This window comes from Prionailurus bengalensis, chromosome B3 (assembly GCF_016509475.1).
Source record: "Prionailurus bengalensis isolate Pbe53 chromosome B3, Fcat_Pben_1.1_paternal_pri, whole genome shotgun sequence".
NCBI classification, from domain to species: domain Eukaryota; kingdom Metazoa; phylum Chordata; class Mammalia; order Carnivora; family Felidae; genus Prionailurus; species Prionailurus bengalensis.
The window spans coordinates 4,653,043-4,676,209 of NC_057355.1; the positions used below are offsets into that span (position 1 = coordinate 4,653,043).

The following is a 23,167-nucleotide window of genomic DNA, read 5'->3' on the forward strand; positions in this document are numbered from 1 at the left end:
CTCTCTCTGTAATAAAGGGGTGTTGGTGACAGCCAGGCCTACCTCACAGGGCTCTTCCGAAAGAAAAAAAAATATCCAAGTAACGGCACTCCGTGACCTTGCAGCATAACGGTCAATGTCCTGGGGGGCCTGCGTTCGCCGGCTCCATCCTGACCCCTCCAGCCCTGTAGTCCGGCTTCTGCTCCCACCACCCTCCTGACCCCGCACGTCTACAGGTCATAAGCGCGTTCTTGGATGTAAGAGCCGAGGTCTCTCTCCACCTCTGGCTCCGTACTCCCCTCCCTCACCTCTGCACGGTCAGCTCTGACTGTGATCCAACGCTTCCCTCTCCCCTCCCCTGGCCGCAGTAACACCCCCCACCCAGCTTCCTGTTCCTCCTCTGAGCCCGGTGCAGGTGGGTCTCCGGGAATCTTCTCCCCGGGTCCTTCCCTGCCATTTGTCCTCCGTAACCCTTACGACCCCTGGGCTCCGCCTCATCAGTTCCACACCTGGGTTACTTGTAAATGCTTCGCTGGCCAGCAAGGTTACATCTGTCCCAACCTCTTTGCAGAACACAGGAACAAGGGCTCCGGTACTCAACAGAAATCATCACGCTACTCCCCTGCTTAAAGTCCTCAGTCCCCACTACCTACAGACAAAAATCCGAATCTCCTACCTGGTATCCAGGGACCCTTTGTGATCCCAACTGCCCTTCCACACTGACCAGTCAAAATTTAGTCCTGTTTTCCCTTGAACATGTTCTGACCTTTCCCTCCTCTACGACTGTCTATAGTTCTGGAATGCTCTTCCTTCCACACCCCTCTCCTTCTTCAATCCACGTCTCCCTGTCTGGAACTCTCCCCTCCTCCTCTGGGCCACCAAGGCACCGCTGGTCCTTTCCCTTCTCGTTGCCGTTCCCCTGGCCATCAGCTGGTCTCTCTTCCTCTCCAGGGAAAGCCCTGACCGCTCCCGGCGCGGCCGCAGAGTTGTCCGAGTCTGTGCTGGAGACCTCCAGAGCTGGCCAGCCGGATTCCAGGCCAGCTCTACCGCGTCCTACGTGGGTTACCCTTGGGCAAATCAGTTAGCCCTCCAGTTTCCCTACCTGTAAAAAGGGAACTTCATCCACAAAGTGTCTACCCCCTGGGTCACTGCAAGGGTTCAGTTACATACACTAATTCAAGCACCTAGCACAGGGCTGTGAGCACAGTACACACTCAGAAAAACACCTAGAATGAATGAGCGAATGAATGAATGAATGAATGTTTGTATGTATGTTCTGGGTATGTCTGTCTGTCTGTCTGTCCTAGCACTGCAGGAAGCACCTCAGCAACAGCTGGTGGGACGGAAGACAGAGTCTTCTCCCTGGAGGCTCCTACGGACTGGCTGGGCAACCACCCGGCACAGCAGGCTGCGGTCCAGCACGCAGGTGGGCTTGCTGGAGAGCCTGTGGCTTCACCCAGGGTGGCCAGAGTAGACAGTGGGCGTGGTGAGGCCAGGGCACACGCTGAGAGGAAACAGACAATTCCAGGCCAGGGGGAAACGTCTGCGCCAACAGATGTGGGCCTGAGCGGGTGGGGTCCGAGGCGTGACAGGGGACAGATACGGGGTGAGCCAAGTCTGACGGGGTCCAGCGACCTCCCTACAGGCTGGAGGGGACTACTGTCCGATGAAGACATCCCCGCTCAGTGCTGCAGCCTGACACCCAACACGGTTGCCTCCTAGAGCACGGATGAGGCCAAGAAAGCACAGTTCACTCAACGCCTCTTCACGTAAGTTCGTGCACCGGAGGTGACCAGTTCTCTCCCCGCAACACATCTTCACGGAAGTTCACGCGTTGGACGCGGGTCCTCTCCCCACCCCACGACACCCGTCAGAACTCCCACGGGCGCTCGGGTCCCTGCCTGGGGAGCCAGGGAGAGAAACACCGCCATGGCGCTAGGAAAGCAGTCCCTCCTGCGCACGAGGCGCCAGAGTAAGGGTCTGTTTCTCTTTTTTTCAAAAGCTTGACGGCCCCCAAGAATGAACGCGGAGCAGCATACCTGTGTGAGGGTCAGACTGAACACTTTCAGTTCTTTTCTCGGCCTAGAAATGAACGTAAAAACCATTAGTTCTGATGGTCTACCGGTAGGAGCAGGAAGTCTTGCGGGGTACACCTGGGGGCCCCAGGGCTCCCCTTACGTACCTTATTGTTGCCGTTGCACACTCTGATAATGGACACATAGTGTCTAATTTTTCTGCAAGTAGAAAACAAGGCATTATTTCTCTCCTGGCTCTCTGTTCTGATGGATATGTAGCTAATTTTCATCATGAAAGAGCCTCTCTCTTTCACAATACACAAAATGCCTGGAGCAGAGCACGTCTATTGTTTGTGGCCAAGGCCACCAAGAAGCACCCCAGAGTCTACACACATCCTCTGGTGTCTCTGTAGACAAGAAGTTGACTCTCTAGTAAAAACAACACAGCTCTTCCAAATCATCACAACACGGAATAAAAACACCCCATGTTTTAAAAAATGGACTGGTAACCAACGGAAAGCCTTGAATTCCTTGGCATGTTTTCATTTTCACAGCCCTTTGTATTAATGATCTTTCCCAGGTTCTAACAAACAGTGTGCTCACAGTCACTCAGGGCAGCGCCACAGGCCACGCTGAGGGCCAAGGCCACATGTAGCTGGGGGGGGCGGGGACGGGTACTAAGACAAAGCACCCAGGGCTCATCCCGGAAGTCGCAAACTTGACTCCTCACTTATTTACTGGGCCTTCCATTTTTCCCTGGATAATTAAATCCCTATATAATTATTGCAAAAACTTTGGAAAGGACATAAAAGGGCAAAGAATCGAACAGAGAGCCCACACAGACCCGCCTCCCTGAGGCCATCGCCAACCGGCAGCCAAGCCTGGTGACCAACCACGTGAGCCATGCGGTCACCGCGGTGGCCCCGCTCCGCCGAGCACCGGCGGCCAGACCCTGGGCCAGAAACCCCACCTCTCCAGCCTCAAGTTTCCTCATCTGTAAAATGGAGTGCCGACGCCACAGCGCGTGCTTAGGAGGCAATCAACTGACGTCTACCGGGCACTGGGAGCCTGCCCAGGGAGGGCTGGGCTCGAGGCACAGCAGCAGCTGCTGGGACCGCCACCGCCGCGTCTCTTCCTGCTCTTTTCTCTCCTTCTTCTATTTTCAGGATTGAAATCACGCACTGGGTCTGATTTTGCATTTTCATTTTTGCATTCATCTTAAGCATTTTCCCTGTTTAATTTTCTACGATCGTCATTTCTAATGGTTGCATATTTCATCGTGGGGTGTCCTGCAATTCACATTCATCATTTCCTGGTGTTCTTCCTATTTAAGATAAACTCTGAGACAAACCACAGGGCGTTTTCGGGCTCCTGCTAGACAACACTTTGCCATCTGCAGTCACATCTGTTTTACGTGAGAATTTCTAAAAAGGGCAGTGTTTTAAATTCTTTTATCTCATTTGATAGGCCTAGGCAGAAATAATACACAGGCTATCAACTGAGATAAAAACCTTCTAAATACAGGGAGTCCATCAGGTAGTGTCCCTCACACACAGCTTAATAAAGTGACATTCTGATTTAAATACGGGAGTCTCTTTTGTGTCCATGCAGCATAAGCAAGACTGTCTGGAACCTGGTGGCTCCAGGTCACAAGCGGGAGGGCCAGGCCATAGCCACAAGGGATGGCCTGGAAGAACGTCATTCTTGGATGACATCTGACTTTGTTACAAGTCCTTCTTTTAAATTTCTGCATGCAGTTCCTAACTCAAGTATTCAGAGCAAATCCTGCAATAAAGCCAAGCAGAGCGTGCTGACCGAAGTATGCGGTCTCCACTCACCCTCCCTGTCCGACGACAGGTACTATCTTCACGTTCTGTTGTACGTTGTCTCCATTTTTCTTTTTGGCGTGGTAAATTCCTTGCCACTCCTAAAAATGGAACATAAGCATCATTACACCGTGTGTTCAGAGCATAAACCCAAGAACATCTTCCACTCAGGTTCGGGTTCATTTACCATGGCTAAAGCAATTAGGATAAAGAATTACCCCAACCCCAAACAGGATTTTGGGTAACCTGGCCATTTTCCCCAAGTCCGTCTCCTCGGGGGCTGCTGACAAATGCCAGCCCCCCACAGTCTGAGTGGTGACAGGTCAGCGGCTGGCTGCCAGCAAGAGGCCCTGGGCCCACTAGTGAGTCACTGAAGAGCGCCGGCTCGCTTCCCCACACGGGTCCCTCCTGTCCTAGCTCCTGCCTGTGCAGGGGAGGAGCGGTGCGGCCTCTGCCCCTGCATTCGGGAGGGGAGACCCTCAGGACTCGGGGGCGTTGTGTGAGGGCCACGGTCCCTCCGTGGAGGTCAGGGAGGGGAACAGCCAGGTCTGGGCTCAGGTATAACACATCAGTGAGACTTTAAAAGCCGGGGCCACAGTTACACCAGCTGTGCTCCAGTGAGCAGACAGAATATCCAGGATCCTTTTAGAACAAAACTGCAGCCTGGGACAGGAGGTGCACACGTGCCGTGACCACAGCGAGAGAACGGGGGCTATAGGTGGTTCCCTACCCCTGGGGTGGCAAGGACAAGCCTGAGGTAGAGCGGGGTTCTGTTCCCGCCCAAGAGGTTGGGAATCCCTCCAAGAGTCACCAAGGTCCTCAAGCTATAAATATCCTTAAAACCCACTGTGGGACACTGAACTTCTAGGGTGTTCCATAACCTTCCTGCCCTTCTAGATCCCCCGGGACCTGGGGCTGACCCAGGCGGGAAGCCTTGGTGGCCTAGCTCCAATCTCCTGTCCAGACCCTCACACAGGGTCAATTCTTGAATCTTCCATGCTTACGGCATGGCAACCTGCATGCAAATGCCAAAAGGAAAATCTCATTTTCAGGCTCCTCTGAGAAAGCAGACTGAGCAGAAACCAGGACATTCAGACAGAAGCAAAGGATGGTTACCGATGCTTCTCAACGTATTTCTAAGAACAGTGGGTGCCAAGGAAGGACTGACATAAAAGCCTGAGAGCCCAGCTCAGGGCTTACTTGGCCCAGAGCAGAAGGGAGCTGAGGCTCTTACTCACTACAGTTCTGAGGGGAGACTGGCCAGTGCCCAGAACAGGCAAGGACTAAACAGGGGTCCCTGGGCAGGAAGGTACAGTGCGTCCTCCTCACCCACAGCCCGCATATCCCCCAAGGGGGCTTCAGCAGACGGGTCCGAGACTTACTTCTGAAGCTCACGATCAAGAGAAATATGGGAAACTGATTGTGGTGATGTTTATAAAACTGTGAACAGACCAAACACCACAGAATTGTAGACTTTAAGTGGGTGAATTGTGCGGTATGGGAATTCGCAATTATTCTCACTAGAGAATAATTCTCTCAATAGAGCTGTTATATAAGAGAGAGAGGGAGAAAAATGGGAGACCAATTCAATCCATCAATCAATCAACACTTTAAAATACATCTGCAGGATTTTCTTTCCTGTCTGAAAAGACGTGGGCACCAAGCAAAGGTGGAAAAGAAGCCAATTCGGCCAGAGCTGAACGGTCCGGCCAAGGAACAGGCCGGTTTGGGCAGAGGTTCTGCTTGGAGGAGAACAGTTTCACGTGTAAGTTTTTCAGTTGCCAACAGAAACAAACAATAGTTACTCATCACAGATCGTATTTCTTATCAGAAACAATTATCTATCATAAATACATAAGTTTTAGTTCCCGAGAATACCAAAGCATGACCTGAGAATGCGGTTACGAAGATTCAATCCGGAAAAGCACAAGGTCCTGACACACGGCAACCAGTAAATGGCTGTTCCGGCCCAGGTGGTTTTGCACAGGCCTCTCTCTGCTGGCCGAGCCCCCCTCAGAACGGCACTGGGGCCCACACCTCGCTTCTGTTCGGGGGCAAGCTAAGCACCAAGCTGGCATCTCTGACCATCAGGACAGCCCCTTCTTGGTGCCTGGTGTCTAAGAATGAAATCTCTGTCATCCGCTGTCCTGTCCCCAGGGTCTGCACATGGTAAACAGTCCAGGGACACTGGAGCTTCTGTTCACTGAATGGAAAAGGCAGGCCGAGGTCAGACCGTAGAATGCTTGCAGCCAGGCCAAGGGATGTGACCTCTACACTGGCAGAGTGACGTGATCACACTAATCACTCGGGAGTGGGGAGTGCGCTGACTGGAGGTGGAGGTCACGGGTCGGGGAGACCTGACTGGGTTCAGCCACCACAACCCAGGGTTGGGGAGAAGGCCCTGCGTAAGGTCAGGCCCAGGCAGCGGACTCTCCAAGGCAGGGGTTTAACAGACGTCAGGGCTGAGTGATGGACCTGGCGCCGGAGGGTAGGGAGGAGCCAAAAGCCTGCCAGGAATGGGCTTCCGGGCAAGTGTGAGGACGGCCAACAGGCAGAGGCAGCAGAGGCTGGAGGGGACGACAGGAAATCATCGCTGTCAGACAAGGTGATGGCGGGACGTTGCACGAGGCCCTGGAGAAGAGGCTGGGGCTAAAAGCGGGAGGCGTGGGACATCCATCCGTGTGGAGTAGCAAAGGTGCCTCAGCAAACAAGAAGCTTTCTGAGGAGCACAGCATGGATGAAGGACCCTGGTAAACGCGGGAGGAAACGTGCACTGAGGGAGCCAGTGACGGAACAAAGCAGAGGACCTGGAGCTCCAAGTTCTGAAAAGCCAGTGGGGGCTCTGTGGCCACACGTCATTATTACAGGCAGACACCCGAGCAGCCAACATTTGCTCAGTGCCCACGAGACACAACTTCCGAGGGAAGAAAATTCAGTTTCTAAAGGAGAAGAACCCGGGTAAGGTTTGGGTGTCTGAGAAGAGGAGACCGTAGGCTCTAGAGCCTGCGAGACGAGTCCTGGGGACGAGGAAAAGGGGGGAGTCGGGAAGGAGGTGCAGGGATGCAAGGAAGCCTGAGCACGGAAGCTGAAAATCAAGGTCACCTAATAGCAGCAGGTGCTCTCCCAAAGAGGGGCTGCTGGCTGAGAACAACGGGTGGAGGGAGTCTGCGGAGGGTAGTGTTTGCAATACTCCTCCTTTGACCATCATCACAATTTCTCCTCTATCCCTAAGGGGCACACCTGGAATGTGACCCTTCAAAGCCCCCAGCGCTGTCACCTGACTACTTCTAAGTTCCCATTCTGGTTCCCAGGGCCTGTCTGAGCTCTCTCCACTGAACCCAGCACCACTGTTACCCAGGGCAGCCGACTCCTCAGCAAGCCCTTCTCCCTTCCTAGGGGACCCGATCAGAAAGGCCATGTTTTCTTTCACATCAAAAACCTTCCCGGCTAGGCGGCCTGTCCTGTCGCAGTGCTGGCCGAGGGACCAGCAGGTTACTGACGAAGGACAAACGGCTCTCCCCGGGAGCTCCGAAACATACAAAATAAACAACCGTGTTCCTTTCTGAAATAAAACAGTAGTGGGGTTATAACACGATCATCTTTCATATCCTCTGCTCACAATAGATTTTAGAGAACAGGTCTCAGGTGTTCAAGCTTGAGGCCCCTCGTACCTGGTGCCAACAGCATTACGTAGGAGGCATGAGATGCCCTTCGCACGGATCTCGGGAGATCCCAGGGCCCGGCTCTAGCCCGCTAACGGCCCCGTCCCCACCTCCACTCTCTCTTTGGCGACGAGCGGGGCCCCCCGTGTTCGGGTTACCAGATGGAGGTGTGCGAGGCTGTCATCTCCGGCTCGCGCCCGGCTGGCCCACACGACAGAACCGCCGGCTGACCCAGCGGCAGCATGGGGCCTAAATGCCAGGATTGGGGAGGCCGTGGAAAGCCCTCCCAAGGCTTCTGGGACTGCTGCTTGGTCACCACCCTCTGCGGATGCCCCTTCCAACTGAGGGGGGTGCCGGGGTCAGCCTGGGCAGGGCGCCCAGCACCTGAGGCCTACTACCTGCCTCAGCCTCCATGCTCTTTCTGGAGGACCTGCCACTCTCTCCAGCAAGAAAATCATCATCCTTGACAGAACAGCTCAAGGAACGGGATTCAGGAAGTGCCCGTTAGTTATTCCCCAGACGGCATGTCACTGGGCCCTGCCTGCCCTGTCTTTGTCCTCCCCTTGCTCAGCGCCGCGGGAGAGCCAAGGGACACGAACCCACCAAGGGTGTCTCCGGGGCCCTGGTGACGTGCTCTGCTAGACTACGGGACAGGCGCTGGCCGGATGTCACAGGGCAGTGGGCAAGAGAGCCGGTCACCGGTATCTCAAGCGTTCGGAGTGACCAGATGATCGGTCTCCCCGACTTCCAAACCTTCAAGAGAGCCCGGCAGGAAAGACTGTGGAAAAGCAGCAGCCTCGGCGTTTCCTGGGCACAACCCGTCTCTTGTCTAAAAACCCAGGAACCGTGAGGTGCTGGCGGGAGCCACGGCTCTGAGAAGTCGCCCTTCAGATTGGGCCTGCCTTCCGTCTGTCCCCCCGGCACTGAGATCATGTGACTTGTCCCGTTTGCACCCTTGGAATAGGAGCTCTCTACGAAGGAGTCTGTGTTGTGCCCTTCTGTCTATGCCAGAATCTAGCAGAGTGTCTGCCCACGGGAGGCATTCCAGAAAAGGCTGGATGAAAGCAGGAGGCCCAGAGCCTTGTTGGGCTCAGAGGTGCTCCAAGACCACGGACCTCACCGGCGCGCTCCTCTGCCCAGAGCCGTTTGCCAACACCTACGCTCAGAAGATCAGTGATTAGAAAGATCAATTTATTTATCATAAAGATGAAAAGAGTAATTTTCAGTGCCAATTAAAATTTTTCTGTGTAACAGCTAATCACACTCTACCCTTTCTTGGCCTCAGTTTCCTCTTCCACAAAATGGGAAAAATGGGGATGATGCCAGCAGCACTTCCTTGGGCTTCTGCGCGGGGTAGGACTCCGATTCCCCGGCGTGTGCAACGCTCAGTGAGCACCAAGTCTCCTTCCTGTCCTCTCTGTGATGCGAGAGTGAACAAGGGCCGGAGCCCTCACTTACCTTGCCTATCCTGATGCATGAATTTATGGTATCGAGCAACTCAGCCTTTTTTTCATTTACAGGCACTTCCGCTAACTCCTTGCCTATTAGTTCGCCTGCTTGATAGCCCATGGTTGTTTCAAACGCAGGATTTGCATACTGGGGGGGAGACAAAAGAAACAACATCACCCAGATTAGAAGAGAATTTGAAAAGAGGGCAATCAAGGGTATTCACCCCAAGCCCGCTTGTTTCCCTCCTAGAAAGCTCAAGAACCTGGAGCTCCCCACCACAGTTCTAAAGCCCAAAGAGCACACCCCCAGGTGATCCCTGGAGTCCAGAGAAGCCGCTGCTCCAGGGACACCTGGCTGCGCTTTCTGCCGTGGCCCCCGAGGCCCCCAGGAGAGATGGCCTGATCCCACTCGAATACCAACAGAGGAAAGACGGGCCCGGGTTGCTACAAAAGGCTTTTTGGGATGATGATACAGTAGGACAAAGCACCAGACTGAAGTCTGAAGCACTCAGACCCTCCTCTGCCGAGTCCCTTGACCCCTCTAAGTCTCAGTCTGCGTATCTGTGTAATGGGAACAGAACATCTATCTTGCCACTCTCGTGATACACGTGAATAATCAAAACAGGCTATGAACTGCGAAGTATTTACAGATATAAGGCTGTATGGCTAAATTTCAAAGAAGATTACAAGACTAGGATAAAATGTACAGGAAAGTTGAGCATGTGCTAAGAATAGTAATAGTAATAATAATAATAATAATAATAATAATAAAATAATGATAAAGCAGTAACTGATGCTGCTTCAGGTCTGTTTTCCTTGCTAGACACTATAGCATGCATTTCACACACATTAACCCACTTAGTCCTTAGAACATCCTTACAAAAGGCAATAATTAGTATTGTGAATATTAATATTATTCCTGTCTGGGGCGCCCGGTGGCTCAGTTGCTTAAGTGTCCAGCTCTTGATTTCAGCTCAGGTCATGATCTCACGAATAGTGAGATAAAGCCCTGTGTCTGGCTCTGCACTGACAGCACGGAGCCTGCTTAGGATTCTCTCTCTCTCCCTCTCTCTCTCTGCCCTCCCCCCTGCCCCCAAATAAATAAACTTTAAAAGACAATTATTCTCATCTGTACAGCTGAGAGACCACATTCAGAGAGATTAAATAACTTGCCCAACGATGCTCAGCTATGAAAGGGCCGAGCTGAATGCAACCCAGGCCTATCTGACACCAGCTTGTACCCACAGCCACTGGCCCAGGCTGCCTCTCAGGGCACCAACTCCTGAAAGTCAGGATCAGCAGCTCTTTACAGAGAAAGTCACAAGTGAGAGGAAAGTGAGGAGCAGGAGTGCTCAGAATCAGAATCAACATCAAGGTGGAGCTGATTCTCAGACAAAGGGAGCGTTTCCTCGGCACAACCCCTCTCTTGTTATCTAAAAAGTGCAAGTCTTGTTACCTTAAGCCGCTTTTATGAATCCACTTTGCTAATAACGGGTCATTTGTTCAGCGACTACTAGGTTGTTCTGGAAATTCTGAGTAGTTTCTGGTAAATTTCTAAAGGTGTAAACTATCTTCAAGACCAGGGAGAAAGGCACGAACCTGCAGACCTTGCCTTCAGAGCCTCCTCTCCACACCCCCCACCCCAACCCCCGGGGGTAATCCTTCTGGATAAAAGTCTCCTCTTGCTAAACAAACAAACAAACAAACAAACAAAAAGGTGAAAAGTAATAAATGCAAATGTGCTAGAATATTTTCTAGCACCCAAAGTAATCATTAGTATCTTTTCTTGTCTATAGGGAGCTTAGTTTAAACTACACATTTTATACATTTTGTTCTGATAATCCTCTAAGGAAAACTTGGTCTCTTGAACTTCAAAAAGAAAAAAAAAATCATACCTGAGGGGTTCAATCCTAAAATAAGAGCAAACAAAACCAGAAATTCAGAAAAATGACCCTCCAAAATAACTAACCTGTATAACACGGTCTTCACTTGTAATTTCAACTGCTTCTTGACTTTTCTCCAGTGCAGTGAATATTGAGTTACAAGCCCTTTATGGGTAGGAAAAAAAACAAACACTGATTAATGTAAATACCACAAAATGCAACACAATCTTGCGTGACTGCATTAACTTATTTAAATGTGTTTTTCATCTGATTATAAAAGTAACAAATACTAACCCAAGAAAAAAAAAAGGGGAAATATTGAAAAGCAAAAAGAAAAAATAAACACGTCAGCAACCCTGCTACCTGACCACAACTATGCCCAACTGGAGCTTTCCTTCCAACGTGCGGACCAGTGGACCAGAGTGGAATACACGCCAGGGTTGGATCGCAGCTGTTCACCAGCTCCAGGACCCTGGGTGTGTGACTGAACCTCCTGAGTCTCCCTCCTCCCCATCTGAAGAGTCCAGAATCCTGCATAGAGCCTGGCAGAAAGGGGGCAGTCAACCATTTGTAGCTATTATTTTATTTTACCTTTTTTATGTAAAAAAGAATATGTATTTGGAATGAAGAAATAACAGCAACTTACAAACTTAAAAAGATGATAAACAGGAAAATCATCCCAATATCCAGAAAAATAACCATGCCGTTAACCCGTGCACAAGGCAGGGGTTAGGGGCACTGACCCCGTCGAGTCAAAAATCTGCACGTAACTTTTGACTCCCCAGAAACTTCTTAAGTACTAACAGCCTACTGTAGACCAGAAGCCTTACCGGTAATACAACCAGTCAATTAACACAGATTTTATATGTTATATATATTACCCACTGTGTCCTCACAATAAGGTAAGCTAGAGAAAAGAAAATGCTATTAAAAAATCATTGAAAAAGGGAGCCTGGGTGGCTCAGTCAGCTAAGCATCGGACTCTAGATTTCAGCTCAGGTCATGATCTCGCAGTTCGTTAGTTTGAGCCCTGCATTGGGCTCCATACTGGCAGTGTGGAGCCTGCTTGGGATTCTCTTTCTCTCTCTCAGAATCAACTTAAAAAATACAAATAAAAAGATCATAAGGAAGAGAAAATACATTTCTAGTACTGTGTTTCTTGAAAAAAGACTCTCTACATAAGTGAACGCGTGCAGTTCAAACCCATGTTGTTCAAGGGTTGGCTGTATTTCTATTAACAAACCACCTGATCCATGTCTGTGGGACATCTTCCCTATATATTTGGCAACATAATCTTTGATTGCCTATTCATATCACAATATAATCTTTATAGAGGTACCAGGAAATAATTCAGTCTTTTCAAACTAAAGTGTAATTTACATATAATATTCTGCTAGCTTCACATGTAAAATACAGTGATTCGACCTTTGTATCCATTGCAAACTGATCACCAGGGCAAGTCGAGTTATCATCTGTCACCATACAAAATTCATACGATATAGCTGCCTCCTCAGCTACCACATCTTTATCCATTTACCTATCGATGGACACTGGGGTTGCTTCCATGATTTGGTTACTGTAAATTATGCTGCAGGAAACACAGAAGTGTATATATCTTTTCTAATTAGTATTTTTGTACTCTTTGGGTCAATACTCAGTAGTGGAATAATTGGCTCATCGGGTAATTCTATTTTCAATTTTCTGAGGAACCTCCATACTGTTTTCCAGAGTGGCTACGCCAGTTTGCATTCCCAGCAACAGTGCACGAGGGTTCCTTTTTTTCCACGTCCTCGCCAACACTTGTCGTTTCCTGTGTATTTTATTTTGGCCATTCTGACAGGCGTGAGGTGATACCGCATTGTGGTTTTGATTTGCATTTCCCTGCTGATGAGTGATGTTGCACATCTTTTCAGGTGTCTGTTGGCCATCTGTAGATCTTCTTTGTTTAAAAAAAATTTTTTTTAATGTTTATTTTTGAGAGAGAGAGAATAAGCACAGGGGAGGGGCAGAGAGAGAGGGAGACACAGAATCCGAAGCAGGCTCCAGGCTCTGAGCTGACAGCATAGAGCCCGACGTGGGGCTTGAACTCATGAACTGCATGATTATGACCTGAGCTGAAGTTGGACACCCAACCGACTGAGCCACCCAGGCACCCCTGTAGGTCTTCTTTGGAGAAATGTCTGTTCGTGTCTTCTGCCCATTTTTTAAGTATGTGTTTTTCTTTTGGTGTTGAGGTCTTTTCATCAGTGTGTATTCTTGCCCCCTTTGTTGTAGATTAGCTGACCATATAAGGATAGGTTTATTTCTGGGCTCTATATTCTGTTGCACTGATCTATAGGTCTATTTTTATGCGAGTACCACACTGTTTTGCTTACTATAGTTCCGTAGCGTATCTTGTTATCCGGGATTGTGATACCTCCGGTTTTATTCTTTTTCAAGACTGCTTTGGCTTTTTGGGGTCTTTTGTGATTCCATACAAATTTTAAGATTGTTTGTTCTAGATCTTATATGAAAATGCTGTTGGCATTTTGATAGGGATGGCATTAAATCTGTAGACAGCTTTGGACGGTATGAATATTTTAACAATATATGATCTTCCAATCTGTGAGCATGGAGTATCTTTCCGTTTGTGTCATCTTCAATTTCTTTCATCCATGTTTTAAAATTCAATATAGGTCTATCATCCCTTGGTTAAGTTTGTTCCTAGGTATTTAATTCTTTTTGGTGCAATTATAAATGCAATTGCTTGCTTAATTTCTCTTTCGACTACTTCATTATTAGCGTATAGAAATGCAATGGATTTTTTTTTATATTGATTTTGTATCCTGTGACCTTACGGAATTCATTTATTAGTTCTAGTAGTTTTTTGGTAGAGTCTCAAGGGTTTTCTATATATGGTATCATGTCATCTGCAAGTAGTTGAAAGTCCTACTTCCTTCTTACCAATGTGGATGCCTTTATTTCTTTTTGTTGTCTGCTATGGCTAGGGCTTCCAGTAATAAAAGTGATTAAGAGCAGACATCCTTGTCTTGTTCCTGATCTCAGGAGAAAAGCTCTCAGTCCTTCACTATTGAGTATGAAGTTAGCTGTGCTTCTTCATATATGGCCTTTATTATGTTGACGTATGTTCCCTCTAAACATAATTTGTGGAGGTTTTTATCACAAATGGATGTTGGCAAATGCTTTTTCTGCATCTACTGAAATGACCATATGGTTTTTATCCCTTCCCTTGCTGATGTGATGATGTATCAGACTGATGCATTTGTGAAGACTGAACCACCCTTGCAACTCAAGATAAATCCCACTTGGTCGTGGTAAATGATTTTCTTTAATGTATTGTTGGATTTTGTTTGCTAACATATTGTTCAGAGTTTTTACATCTATGTTCACCGAGATATTGTCTTAATAGTTTTGTTTTGTTTTGTTTTGTTTTGTTTTGTTTTGTTTTGTGGTGTCTTTATCTAGTTTTGGCATCAGGGTAATGCTGGGCTCAGAGAATGAATCTGGAAGCTTTCCTTTCTCTTCTATTTTTTGGAATAGTTTGAGAAGAATAGGCATTCACCATTTTCATAGAATTTACCTGTGAAGCCGTTTGGTCCTAGATTTTCTGTTTGTTGGGGGTTTTTTGACTAGAGATTCAATGTTATTGCTAATCTGTCTATTCAAATTTTCTAATTCTCCTGGTCCAGTTCTGGGAGGCTACACGTGTCTAATAATTTGTCTATCTCTTCTAGGTTGTCCAATTTGTTGGCATATAATATTTCATACTCTCTTATAATGCTTTGTATTTGTGTTGGTTGTTATTTCTCCTCTTCATTTTAAAATAAAAAATTTTTAAGTTTTTATTTATTTTTGAGAGACAGACAGAGAGAGAGACACACACGCACACGCAAAGCATGAACAGGGGAGGGGCAGAGACAGAGGGAGACACAGAATCTAAAGCAGGCTCTAGGCTCTGAGCTGTCAGCACAGAGCCTGACATGGGGCTGGAACTCATGATCCACAAGATCATGACCTGAGCCAAAGTTGGACGCTTAACTGACCGAACCACCCAGGCACCCCTCTCCTCTTCAATTTTTTTAAATGTTTATTTATCTTTGTGGGGGGAAGGGCAGAGAGAGAGGGGCACATAGAATCCAAAGCAGGCTCCAGGCTCTGAGCTGTCAGCATGGAGCCCAACGCAGGGCTTGAATCACACAAACTGCGAGATCCTGACCTGAGCCTAAGTCAGGCGCTTAACTAACTGAGCACCCAGGCGCCCCTCCTCTTTCCTCACTTAAAAAGAAAAAAAAGTTATTTATTTATTTAGAGAGAGAGAGAGAATGCATGAGCAGGGCAGAGGCAGAGAGAGGGGCAAAGAGAGAATCCCAAGCAGGTGCCATGCTGTCACTGCAGAGCCTCACATGGGACTCGATCTTGCAAATGGTAAGATCATGACCTGAGCTGAAATCAAGAGTCAGCCACTTAACCAACTGAGGCACCCAGATGCCCTCTTCATTTTTTTTTCTTTCTCTTCTTTCATTTCTGATTTTGTTTGTTTGAGTCCTCTGTGTTTTGTTTTGTTTTTGTTTGTTGGTTTTTGATAAGTCAGGCTAAATGTTTATCAATTTTGTTGATCTTTTCAAAGAACCAGCTTCTGGTTTCATTGATCTGCTCTCCTAGTTTTTTTTTTTTTAAGTTTCTATTTTGTTTATTTCTGCTCTAATCTTTATTATTTCCTTCCTTCTGCTGTTTTGGGGTTTTGTTTGTTCTTTTTTTTTCGTAGCTCCTTCACGTGTAAGGTTAGGTTAATTTGAGATTTTTCTTGCTTCTTGAGGTAAGCCTGTATTGCTATAAACTTCCCTTTTAGAACCCAAAGATTTTGGACCATTGTGTTTTCATTTTCATTTGTCTCCATGCATTTTTTAATTTCCTCTTTGATTTCTTAGTTGACCCATTCATTGTATGAATAGCATGTTATTGAACGTCCATGTATTTGTATTCTTCCAGATTTTCTCTTATGGTTGATTTCCAGTTTCATAGTGCTGTGGTGGGAAAAAGATGCATGGTATGACTTTCATCTTTTTGAATTTGTTGACACTTGATTTGTGGCCGAATATGTGATCTATTCTAGGCTGAATATGTTACATATGCACTTGAAAGAGCATGTGTATTCTGCTGTTTTAGGAGGGCATGTTCTGAGTATCTCTATTAAATTCATCTGGTCCAGTGTCTCATTCAAAGTTTGTTTCCTTGTTGATTTTGTTTAGATGAGTTGTCCATTAATGTGAGTGGGGTAGTAAAGGCCCCTACCATTACTGTAATACTATCAACTACTTCCTTTATGTTTGTTATTAACTTCTTTATGTATTTGGGTGCTCCTATGTTGGGTGCATAAATATTTACAATCATTCTTTCTTCTTGTTGGATTTTCCCCTTTATGTCTTCTTCTGTGTTGTTACAATCTCTGTTTTAAAGTCTATTTCGTCCAATGTAAGTATTGCCACTGGCTTTCTTTTCACTTCCATGTGCATGATAAATGGTTTTTTTTTAATTTAAAATTTTTATTTTAAATTCATTTAAAAAATTTTAATATGAAATTTATTGTCAAATTGGTTTCCATACAACACCCAGTGCTCATCCCAACAGGTGCCCTCCTCAATGCCCATCACCCATCCTCCCCTCCCTCCCACCCCCCATCAACCCTCAGTTTATTCTCAGTTTTTAAGAGTCTCTTAAGGTAAATGCTTTTCTATTCCTTTGCTTTCAATCTGCAGGTGTCTTTTGGTATGAACAGAGTCTCTTGTGTGCAGTATATGGATGGGTCTTGCTTTTTTATCCATTCTGTCACCCTGTCTTTTCATTGGAGCATTTAGTCCATTTACATTCAAAATAATTATGGATTTATTGCCATTTTGTTACTTGTTTCAAGGTTGTTTTTGAAGCTCTCTGCTCCTTTCTTCTCTCTCATCTTTCACAGTTTGCTTTCTTTAGTGATATGCTTTGATTCCTTTCTCTTTATTTTTTGCATATCTATTTTTGATTTGTACTGGTTTTTTGTTTGTGGTTACCATTAGGTTTACAAATAACATCTTACACATATAGCACTCTATATTAAGCTGATGGTCACCTAAGTTTAAAGCCATTCTTTACTAGTCTCTCACCTCACACTGATAACAAGCCATTTTGACAGGTGTGAGGTGACATTTCATTATGGTTTTGCATTTCATTGAGGGTTAGTGATCTCGACCACCTTCTCATGTGCCTATTGGCTGTCTGTTTTCTTTGAACAAAATGTCTCTTATGATCCTCTGACCAATTCTTAATCAGTTTTTTTTTTTAGTTAGTATGAATTCTTTATACATTTTGGATATTAACTCTTATTGGATATACCATTAGAAAATATCTCCCATTCAGTAGGTTGACTTTTCACTTTGTTGATCGTTTCCTTCTCTGTGCAGAAGCTTTTTAAGTTTGATGTAGTCTCATTTGTTTATTTTTGCTTTTTTTTGCCCTTGCCTTTGGAGTTTGAGGGCCCCCTCCCCCCACAAAAAAAAAAAAAAGAAAAAGAAGAAAAAGAAAAAACTCACTGAAACCAATGTCAAGGAGGTTGCTACCTATGTTTTCTTCTATGAATTTTATGGTTTCAGGTCTCACATTCAAGTCTTTAATGCATTTCGAGTTAATTTTTGCATATGGTTGAGACAGTGGCCCAGTTTCATTCTTGTGCATTTAGCTGTCCAGTTTTCCTACCACTGTTTTAAAAACTTTCCTTTCCCTACTGTATATTCTAGCCTCTTTTGTTGATTAACTGACCAGATGAACATGGGTTTATTTCTGGGATCTCTATTCTATTCCACAGACCCTGTGTCTGGTTTCATTCCAGTACCATACTGTTTTGATTACTGTAGGTATGCAGTATCATTTGAAATCAGGAAGCATGATACCTCTAGCTTTCTTTCTCAAGATTGCTTTGGCCATTCAGTCTTTTGAGCTTTCACATAAGCTTTTAGGATTATTTGGTCTAGTTCTGTGAAAAATGCCATTGGAATTGTGATAGGGACTATCCTGAATTTGCAGACTGCTCTGGGTAGTATGGGCTTTTTAACAATATTGATTATTCCAACCCATGAGCATGGTATATTTTTCCATTTATTTGTGTCATCTCCAATTTCTTTTATCAATGTCTTAATAGTTTGCAGTGCACAGGTTTTTCATCTCCTTGGTCAAATTTATCCCTAGGTATTTTATTCTTTCTGATATAACTATAAATGGGGCTATTTTTCTTTCTGATAGTTCTTTGTTAGTCTATAGAAATGCAATGGGTTTTTGTATATTAATTTTGCATCCTGTAACCTTACTGAATCACTTATTAGTTCTGATTGCTCTTTGGTGGCATTGTTAGGATTTTCTACATATAGTATCATTTTATGTGCAAACAGTGACAGTTTTACCTTTTCCCTTCCAATTCAGATGCCTTTTATTTCTTTTTCTGCCTAAATGCTCTGGCTAGAACTTCCAACACTATATTAAATAAAAGAGGGGGTGGGGCGTTCTCGTCCTGCTCCTGATCTTAGAAGAAAAGCTTTCAGCTTTTCACTACTGAGTATGGCGTTATCTGTGAGTTTGTCATCTGTTATCTTTCTTACACTAAAGTATGTTTCCCCATACCCACTTTGTGGACAGTTTTTATCATGAATCGATGTTGTACTTTGTCAGATGCTTTTTCTACATCTATTGGGATGATCATAGGGTTTGTAGCTTTCACTTGGTTAATGTGGTGTATACCATGTTGGTTGATTTCCAGCTGTTGAACCATCCTTATATCCCCAGAACAAATGCCAATGATCCTTTTAATGTACTGAATTCAGTTTGCTAATATTTTGTTGAAGATTTTTGCATCTATGTTCATCAGGAATACTGGCCTGTCATTTTACTATTTTGTGGCATCCTTGTCTGGTTTTGGTAATGCTGGCCTCGTAAATTGCGTCTGGAAAACTTCCCTCCTCTTCTGGTTTTTTTTTGTTTGTTTGTTTTTGGAAGAGTTTGAGAAGGACTGGTGTTAATTGTTCTTTGAATTTGTGGTTGACTTCACCAGTGAAGCCATCTGGCCCTGGACTTTTGTTGTTGGGAAGATTTTATTACTGATTCAATCTCCTTACTAGTAATTGGTTTATTTAGATTTTCTCTGTCTTCATGATTCTGTCTTGAAAGATTTAATGCTTCTAGGAATTTATCAATTTCTTCCAATTTGTTGACATATAACTATACACAGTTGCCTCTTATAATTGTTTGTTTCTGTGGTGTCAGTTGTAAGTTCTCCTTTCATCTCTGATTTTATTTATTTGAGCCCTCTCTTTCTTGGTGAGTCTAGCTAAATGTTTGCCAGTTTTATCTTTTCAGTGAACCAGCTATTAGTTTCACTGAGTTTTTAAAATCTCTATTTATTTATTCTGCCCTGATTATTATTTCCTTCCTTCCTCTAACGTTGAGCTTTGTTTGTTCTTCTTCTAGTTCCTTTAGATGGAAGGTTATTGTTTGAGATTTTTCTTGTTTCTTGAGGTAGGCTTGTATTGTTATGAACTTTCCTCTTAGAACCACTTTTGCACATCCCACAGATTTTGGTATGTTGTGTTTCTTTTTTCATTTGTTCCTGAGCATTTTAAAAAATTCCTCCTTTGATTTCTGATGGCCCATTGGCTGTTGAGTAACATGTTGTTTTATTCTCTACATTTTTGTGGTTTTTCCAGTTTTCCTCTTGTAATTGATTTCTGGTTTCACACCACTGTATGTAGTTGGAAAAGACGCTTGCTATGATTTCAATCCTGTTGAAAGTATTGAGACTTCTTTTGTGGCCTAACATGCTCTATCCTGGAGAATGCTGCATGTGCACTTGAGAAGAATGTGTATCTTGCCTGTTTTTTGGATCAAACGTTCTGTGTTCTATTAACTTCATCTGGTCTAAAGTATTGTTCAAAGCCAACATTTCCTTATTGTGTTCTCTGTGTGAATGATCTATCCACTGATTTAAGTGGGGTGTTAAAGCTCCCTACTATAATTATATTGTCAATTTCTCCCTTTACATCTGTTAATATTCGCTTTATATACTTTGGTGCTTCTATGTTGGATGCATATATATTTATAAGTGTTTTATCTTCTTGCTTGGTTGACCTCTTTATCATTAGGTAATGCCCTTCTTTTTCTTTCATTACAGGCTTTATTTGAAAGTCTATTTTGTCTCATATGAGTGTAGTTACAACAGCTTTTTGTTTCCAGCTTGTATCTTTTCCCATCTCTCCCCTTTCATTCTGTGTGTGCCCTTACTTCTGACGTGAGTCTCTCGTAGGCAGGCACACAGATGAGTCTTTTTAAAAATTTTTAATGTTTTTATTTTTATTTTATTAAATTTTTTTTTAAGTTTGAGAGAGAGAGAGAGAGAGAGAGAGAGAGAGAGAGAGAACGAGCACACACGAGTGGGGGAGGGGCAGAGAGAGAATCCCAAGCAGACTCTGCACTATCAGCCCGGAGCCCGATGTGGGGCTCAAACTCACAAACCACAGATCATGACCCGAGCTGAAACTAAGAGTCGGATGTTTAACCAACTGAGCCACCCAGACACCCTTCAATTAATTTTTAATTCAAGCACAATGTCTTTTGATCAGAGAATTTAGTCTATTTACATTCAAAGTAATTACTGATAGGTATGTACTTACTGCCATTTTGTTAACTGTTTTCTGGATGTTTTTGCAGTTCCTCTTTGTTCCTTTCTTCTCTTTCTCTTTCTTTCTGGTTTGAGAACTTTATGTTATGCTTAGATTTCTTTCTCATTTTCTTTTGTGTATTTGCTCTACGATTTGCTTTGTGGTTACTACGAGGATTCACATATATTGTCCTATGTATTTAACAGCTATTCTAAGTTGACAGCAACTTAAATTTGAACATATTCCAAAAATACATTTTTACTAACCTCTCCATTTTGTTTTTGATGTCACGTTTTACACTGTTTTATATATCCCTTAATTATTGTAACTTAATTTTACTACTTTTGTCTTTTGAGCTTCATACTAGCTTTAGAAGTGATTAATCTGCTACTTTTACTGTATATTTACCTTTTCCAGTAACATTTTTACTTTCGTGTGTTTTCTTGTTAATTAGTGCCATTTCTTTGCAGCTTAAAGGTCAGCAGATTTTTTGCAGAAACTTTGCAGGCCAGACATATTCAAACTGCTAAAAGGGAAAAACCTGCACCCGAAAATACTCTACCCGGCAAGGCTATCATTCAGAATAGTTGGAGACACAAAGAGTTTTCCAGATAAGCAAAAAGCTAAAGAAGTTCATCACCACTAACTCAGCCTTACAAGAAATGTTAAAGGGACTTCTTTAGCTGAAAACAAACTGCACTATTCTGTTTAAAGTTATACCATAATTTATTCAACAAATGCCCCCATGATTACATTTAGGTTGCTCTCAATTTAGTTCTCTCATATGCCTCAGAAGATGACGAAAAAATGAAAGCAACTGCCTACTTGTTCATAAAGTGCAAAGATAACATTAAGGAAATTAACAAGAGCAATGCTTTGACGTTGTTCCTGGTATTAATAAAATATCACTAAACAAGACGAAGCAGCTTAGCCAAGAAAAATTAGCTTTCGTGTTTTGAAATATAAAAATCAAGTGGTGTTGTGAATTATACACCAATAAATTTGTTATTAAAAATTTGTTTTAATGAGAAGTAAGTTCTCACCTCTGATATAACAAGTTTGGAGGAAATGGATCTGTGAGAAGCCCTACTCGGTTTTAACATTCTTTTTCCAATTTTTGCAGATTTGGTAAATAAAATATAACAGATCATTCTCATTTTCATTTATGTGATTACTAGTAAAGCCAAACGTCTGTCTGCCCACCCTATGTGTTACAGATATACCCTCCCCAGAATGTTATTTATCTAAAAATGTAACATTATTTAAGGTTTTTTTAAAAAACTGTGGACAAGCTGGGGTGCCTGGGTGGCTCAGTCAGTTGAGTGTCCGACTTTGGCTCAGGTCATGATCTTGTGGTTCACGAGTTCGAGCCCCGCATTGGGCTCTGTGCTGACAGCTCAGAGCCTGGAGCCTGCTTTGGATTGTGTGTCTCCCTCTCTCTCCGCCCCTCCCCAGCTTGTACTCTGTCTCTCTCTCTCTCTCAAAAATAAATGGAACATTAAAAAAAATTTGTTTTTAGTTGTAGACCAGCTTAACACTTTTGTGTTGTTTAATCTGACTCTCCTCCTTTACCCAATCTGGCTTTTATGCCATGCTGAATTAAAAAAAACTTCACCATCCAATTACATATGTTCGCTTATATTTTTAGTACTTATGTGGCCCTACTTTTAACATCAAGTCTTTAAGTCACTGGGATTTATTTTGGGCTTGGGTGTGAGATCAAGATATAACTTAATTTTCTTTCCAGACCGTTAACAAGTTGTCACAATTCTGTTCACTAAAAAGTCTGCCCTTTTCCATGTTGACTTAAATTGCCATGTTGATCATATGCTAAATTCTTCAATATACTCAAGTCTATTTCTACACTTTACATTCCAGTTTAATGATCTAGCAGTAACACAAAGGCGCTGTTAGTGCATTTGAACATCCGGCAGAACAAGTCTCTATTTCTCTTAGCTCTCTAGCCCCACATCTCCACACTCCCCTTCATATTTTTCTACTGCCCTTGATAATGGGCTTCTCCCTTTGGCTGTCGGCTGGTGCAGAGAACAAAGCAGGCCATGATGACACGAGGGGACACAGAGGTAAGCAGTGGATGTACCACAGAGAGCTGCGCAGCCATATCTTAGAGTTTGGACTTTATCTTGAAGGCAGTGGGGAGGTGCAGAGCCGAAGCACACGCAGGGTTAGGTGTGGCTGTGGCGTGGAGAACGGACAAGGAGGAGCCAAGAAAGGTGTAGGGAGACTGACGGTTCAATGATCCAGGTAAGAGAAGAGAGTGGCCTAAAGAGGAAGATGAGCAGGCTATTCCACAGATGCTCAGGAAGCAAAATCATTAGGACTTGGTGAGTGACCGGAGTTGGGGACTTGTGAAACAGACATGGTGGTTTCCGTCTAGGACCACAGGGGAGACGATGGCTGGGTTCACTAAGCTAAGGTATTCACGAAGAAAAGGTCAGAGGTTACAGTTAGACTTAGGAACGGAGGACAGACAACGATTGCGGTTTTGAAAACACTGATCACAACCTCAAGGATTATCTGCGCCGTTTGCGCCTGTGAGATCTCGGATCTGAGTCAGTTCATCTCCCTGGGTGTCAGTTTCTGCACTCTGGTTGGAGAAACTAAGCTCTATCACCACCTACTGCTCCAAAATTCCACTTTCCTCTCTGAGAGG

The 23,167-nt window shown here is 44.7% G+C and overlaps 1 protein-coding gene across 2 annotated transcripts in view; it reads right to left on the reverse strand.

Moving 5' to 3' along the window:
* The window catches only part of PDE8A (phosphodiesterase 8A), a 154,602-nt gene that overhangs the window by 40,630 nt on the left and 90,805 nt on the right, over positions 1-23,167 (reverse strand). For both annotated transcript variants that reach the window (XM_043554670.1, XM_043554669.1), the window contains exons 7-11: positions 10,900-10,978; positions 8,941-9,078; positions 3,833-3,921; positions 2,162-2,213; positions 2,019-2,061 (exon numbers count right to left, since the gene is read on the reverse strand). In XM_043554670.1, coding sequence (XP_043410605.1) covers positions 2,019-2,061; positions 2,162-2,213; positions 3,833-3,921; positions 8,941-9,078; positions 10,900-10,978 — 401 coding nt within the window. The remainder of the gene's footprint in view (positions 1-2,018; positions 2,062-2,161; positions 2,214-3,832; positions 3,922-8,940; positions 9,079-10,899; positions 10,979-23,167) is intronic.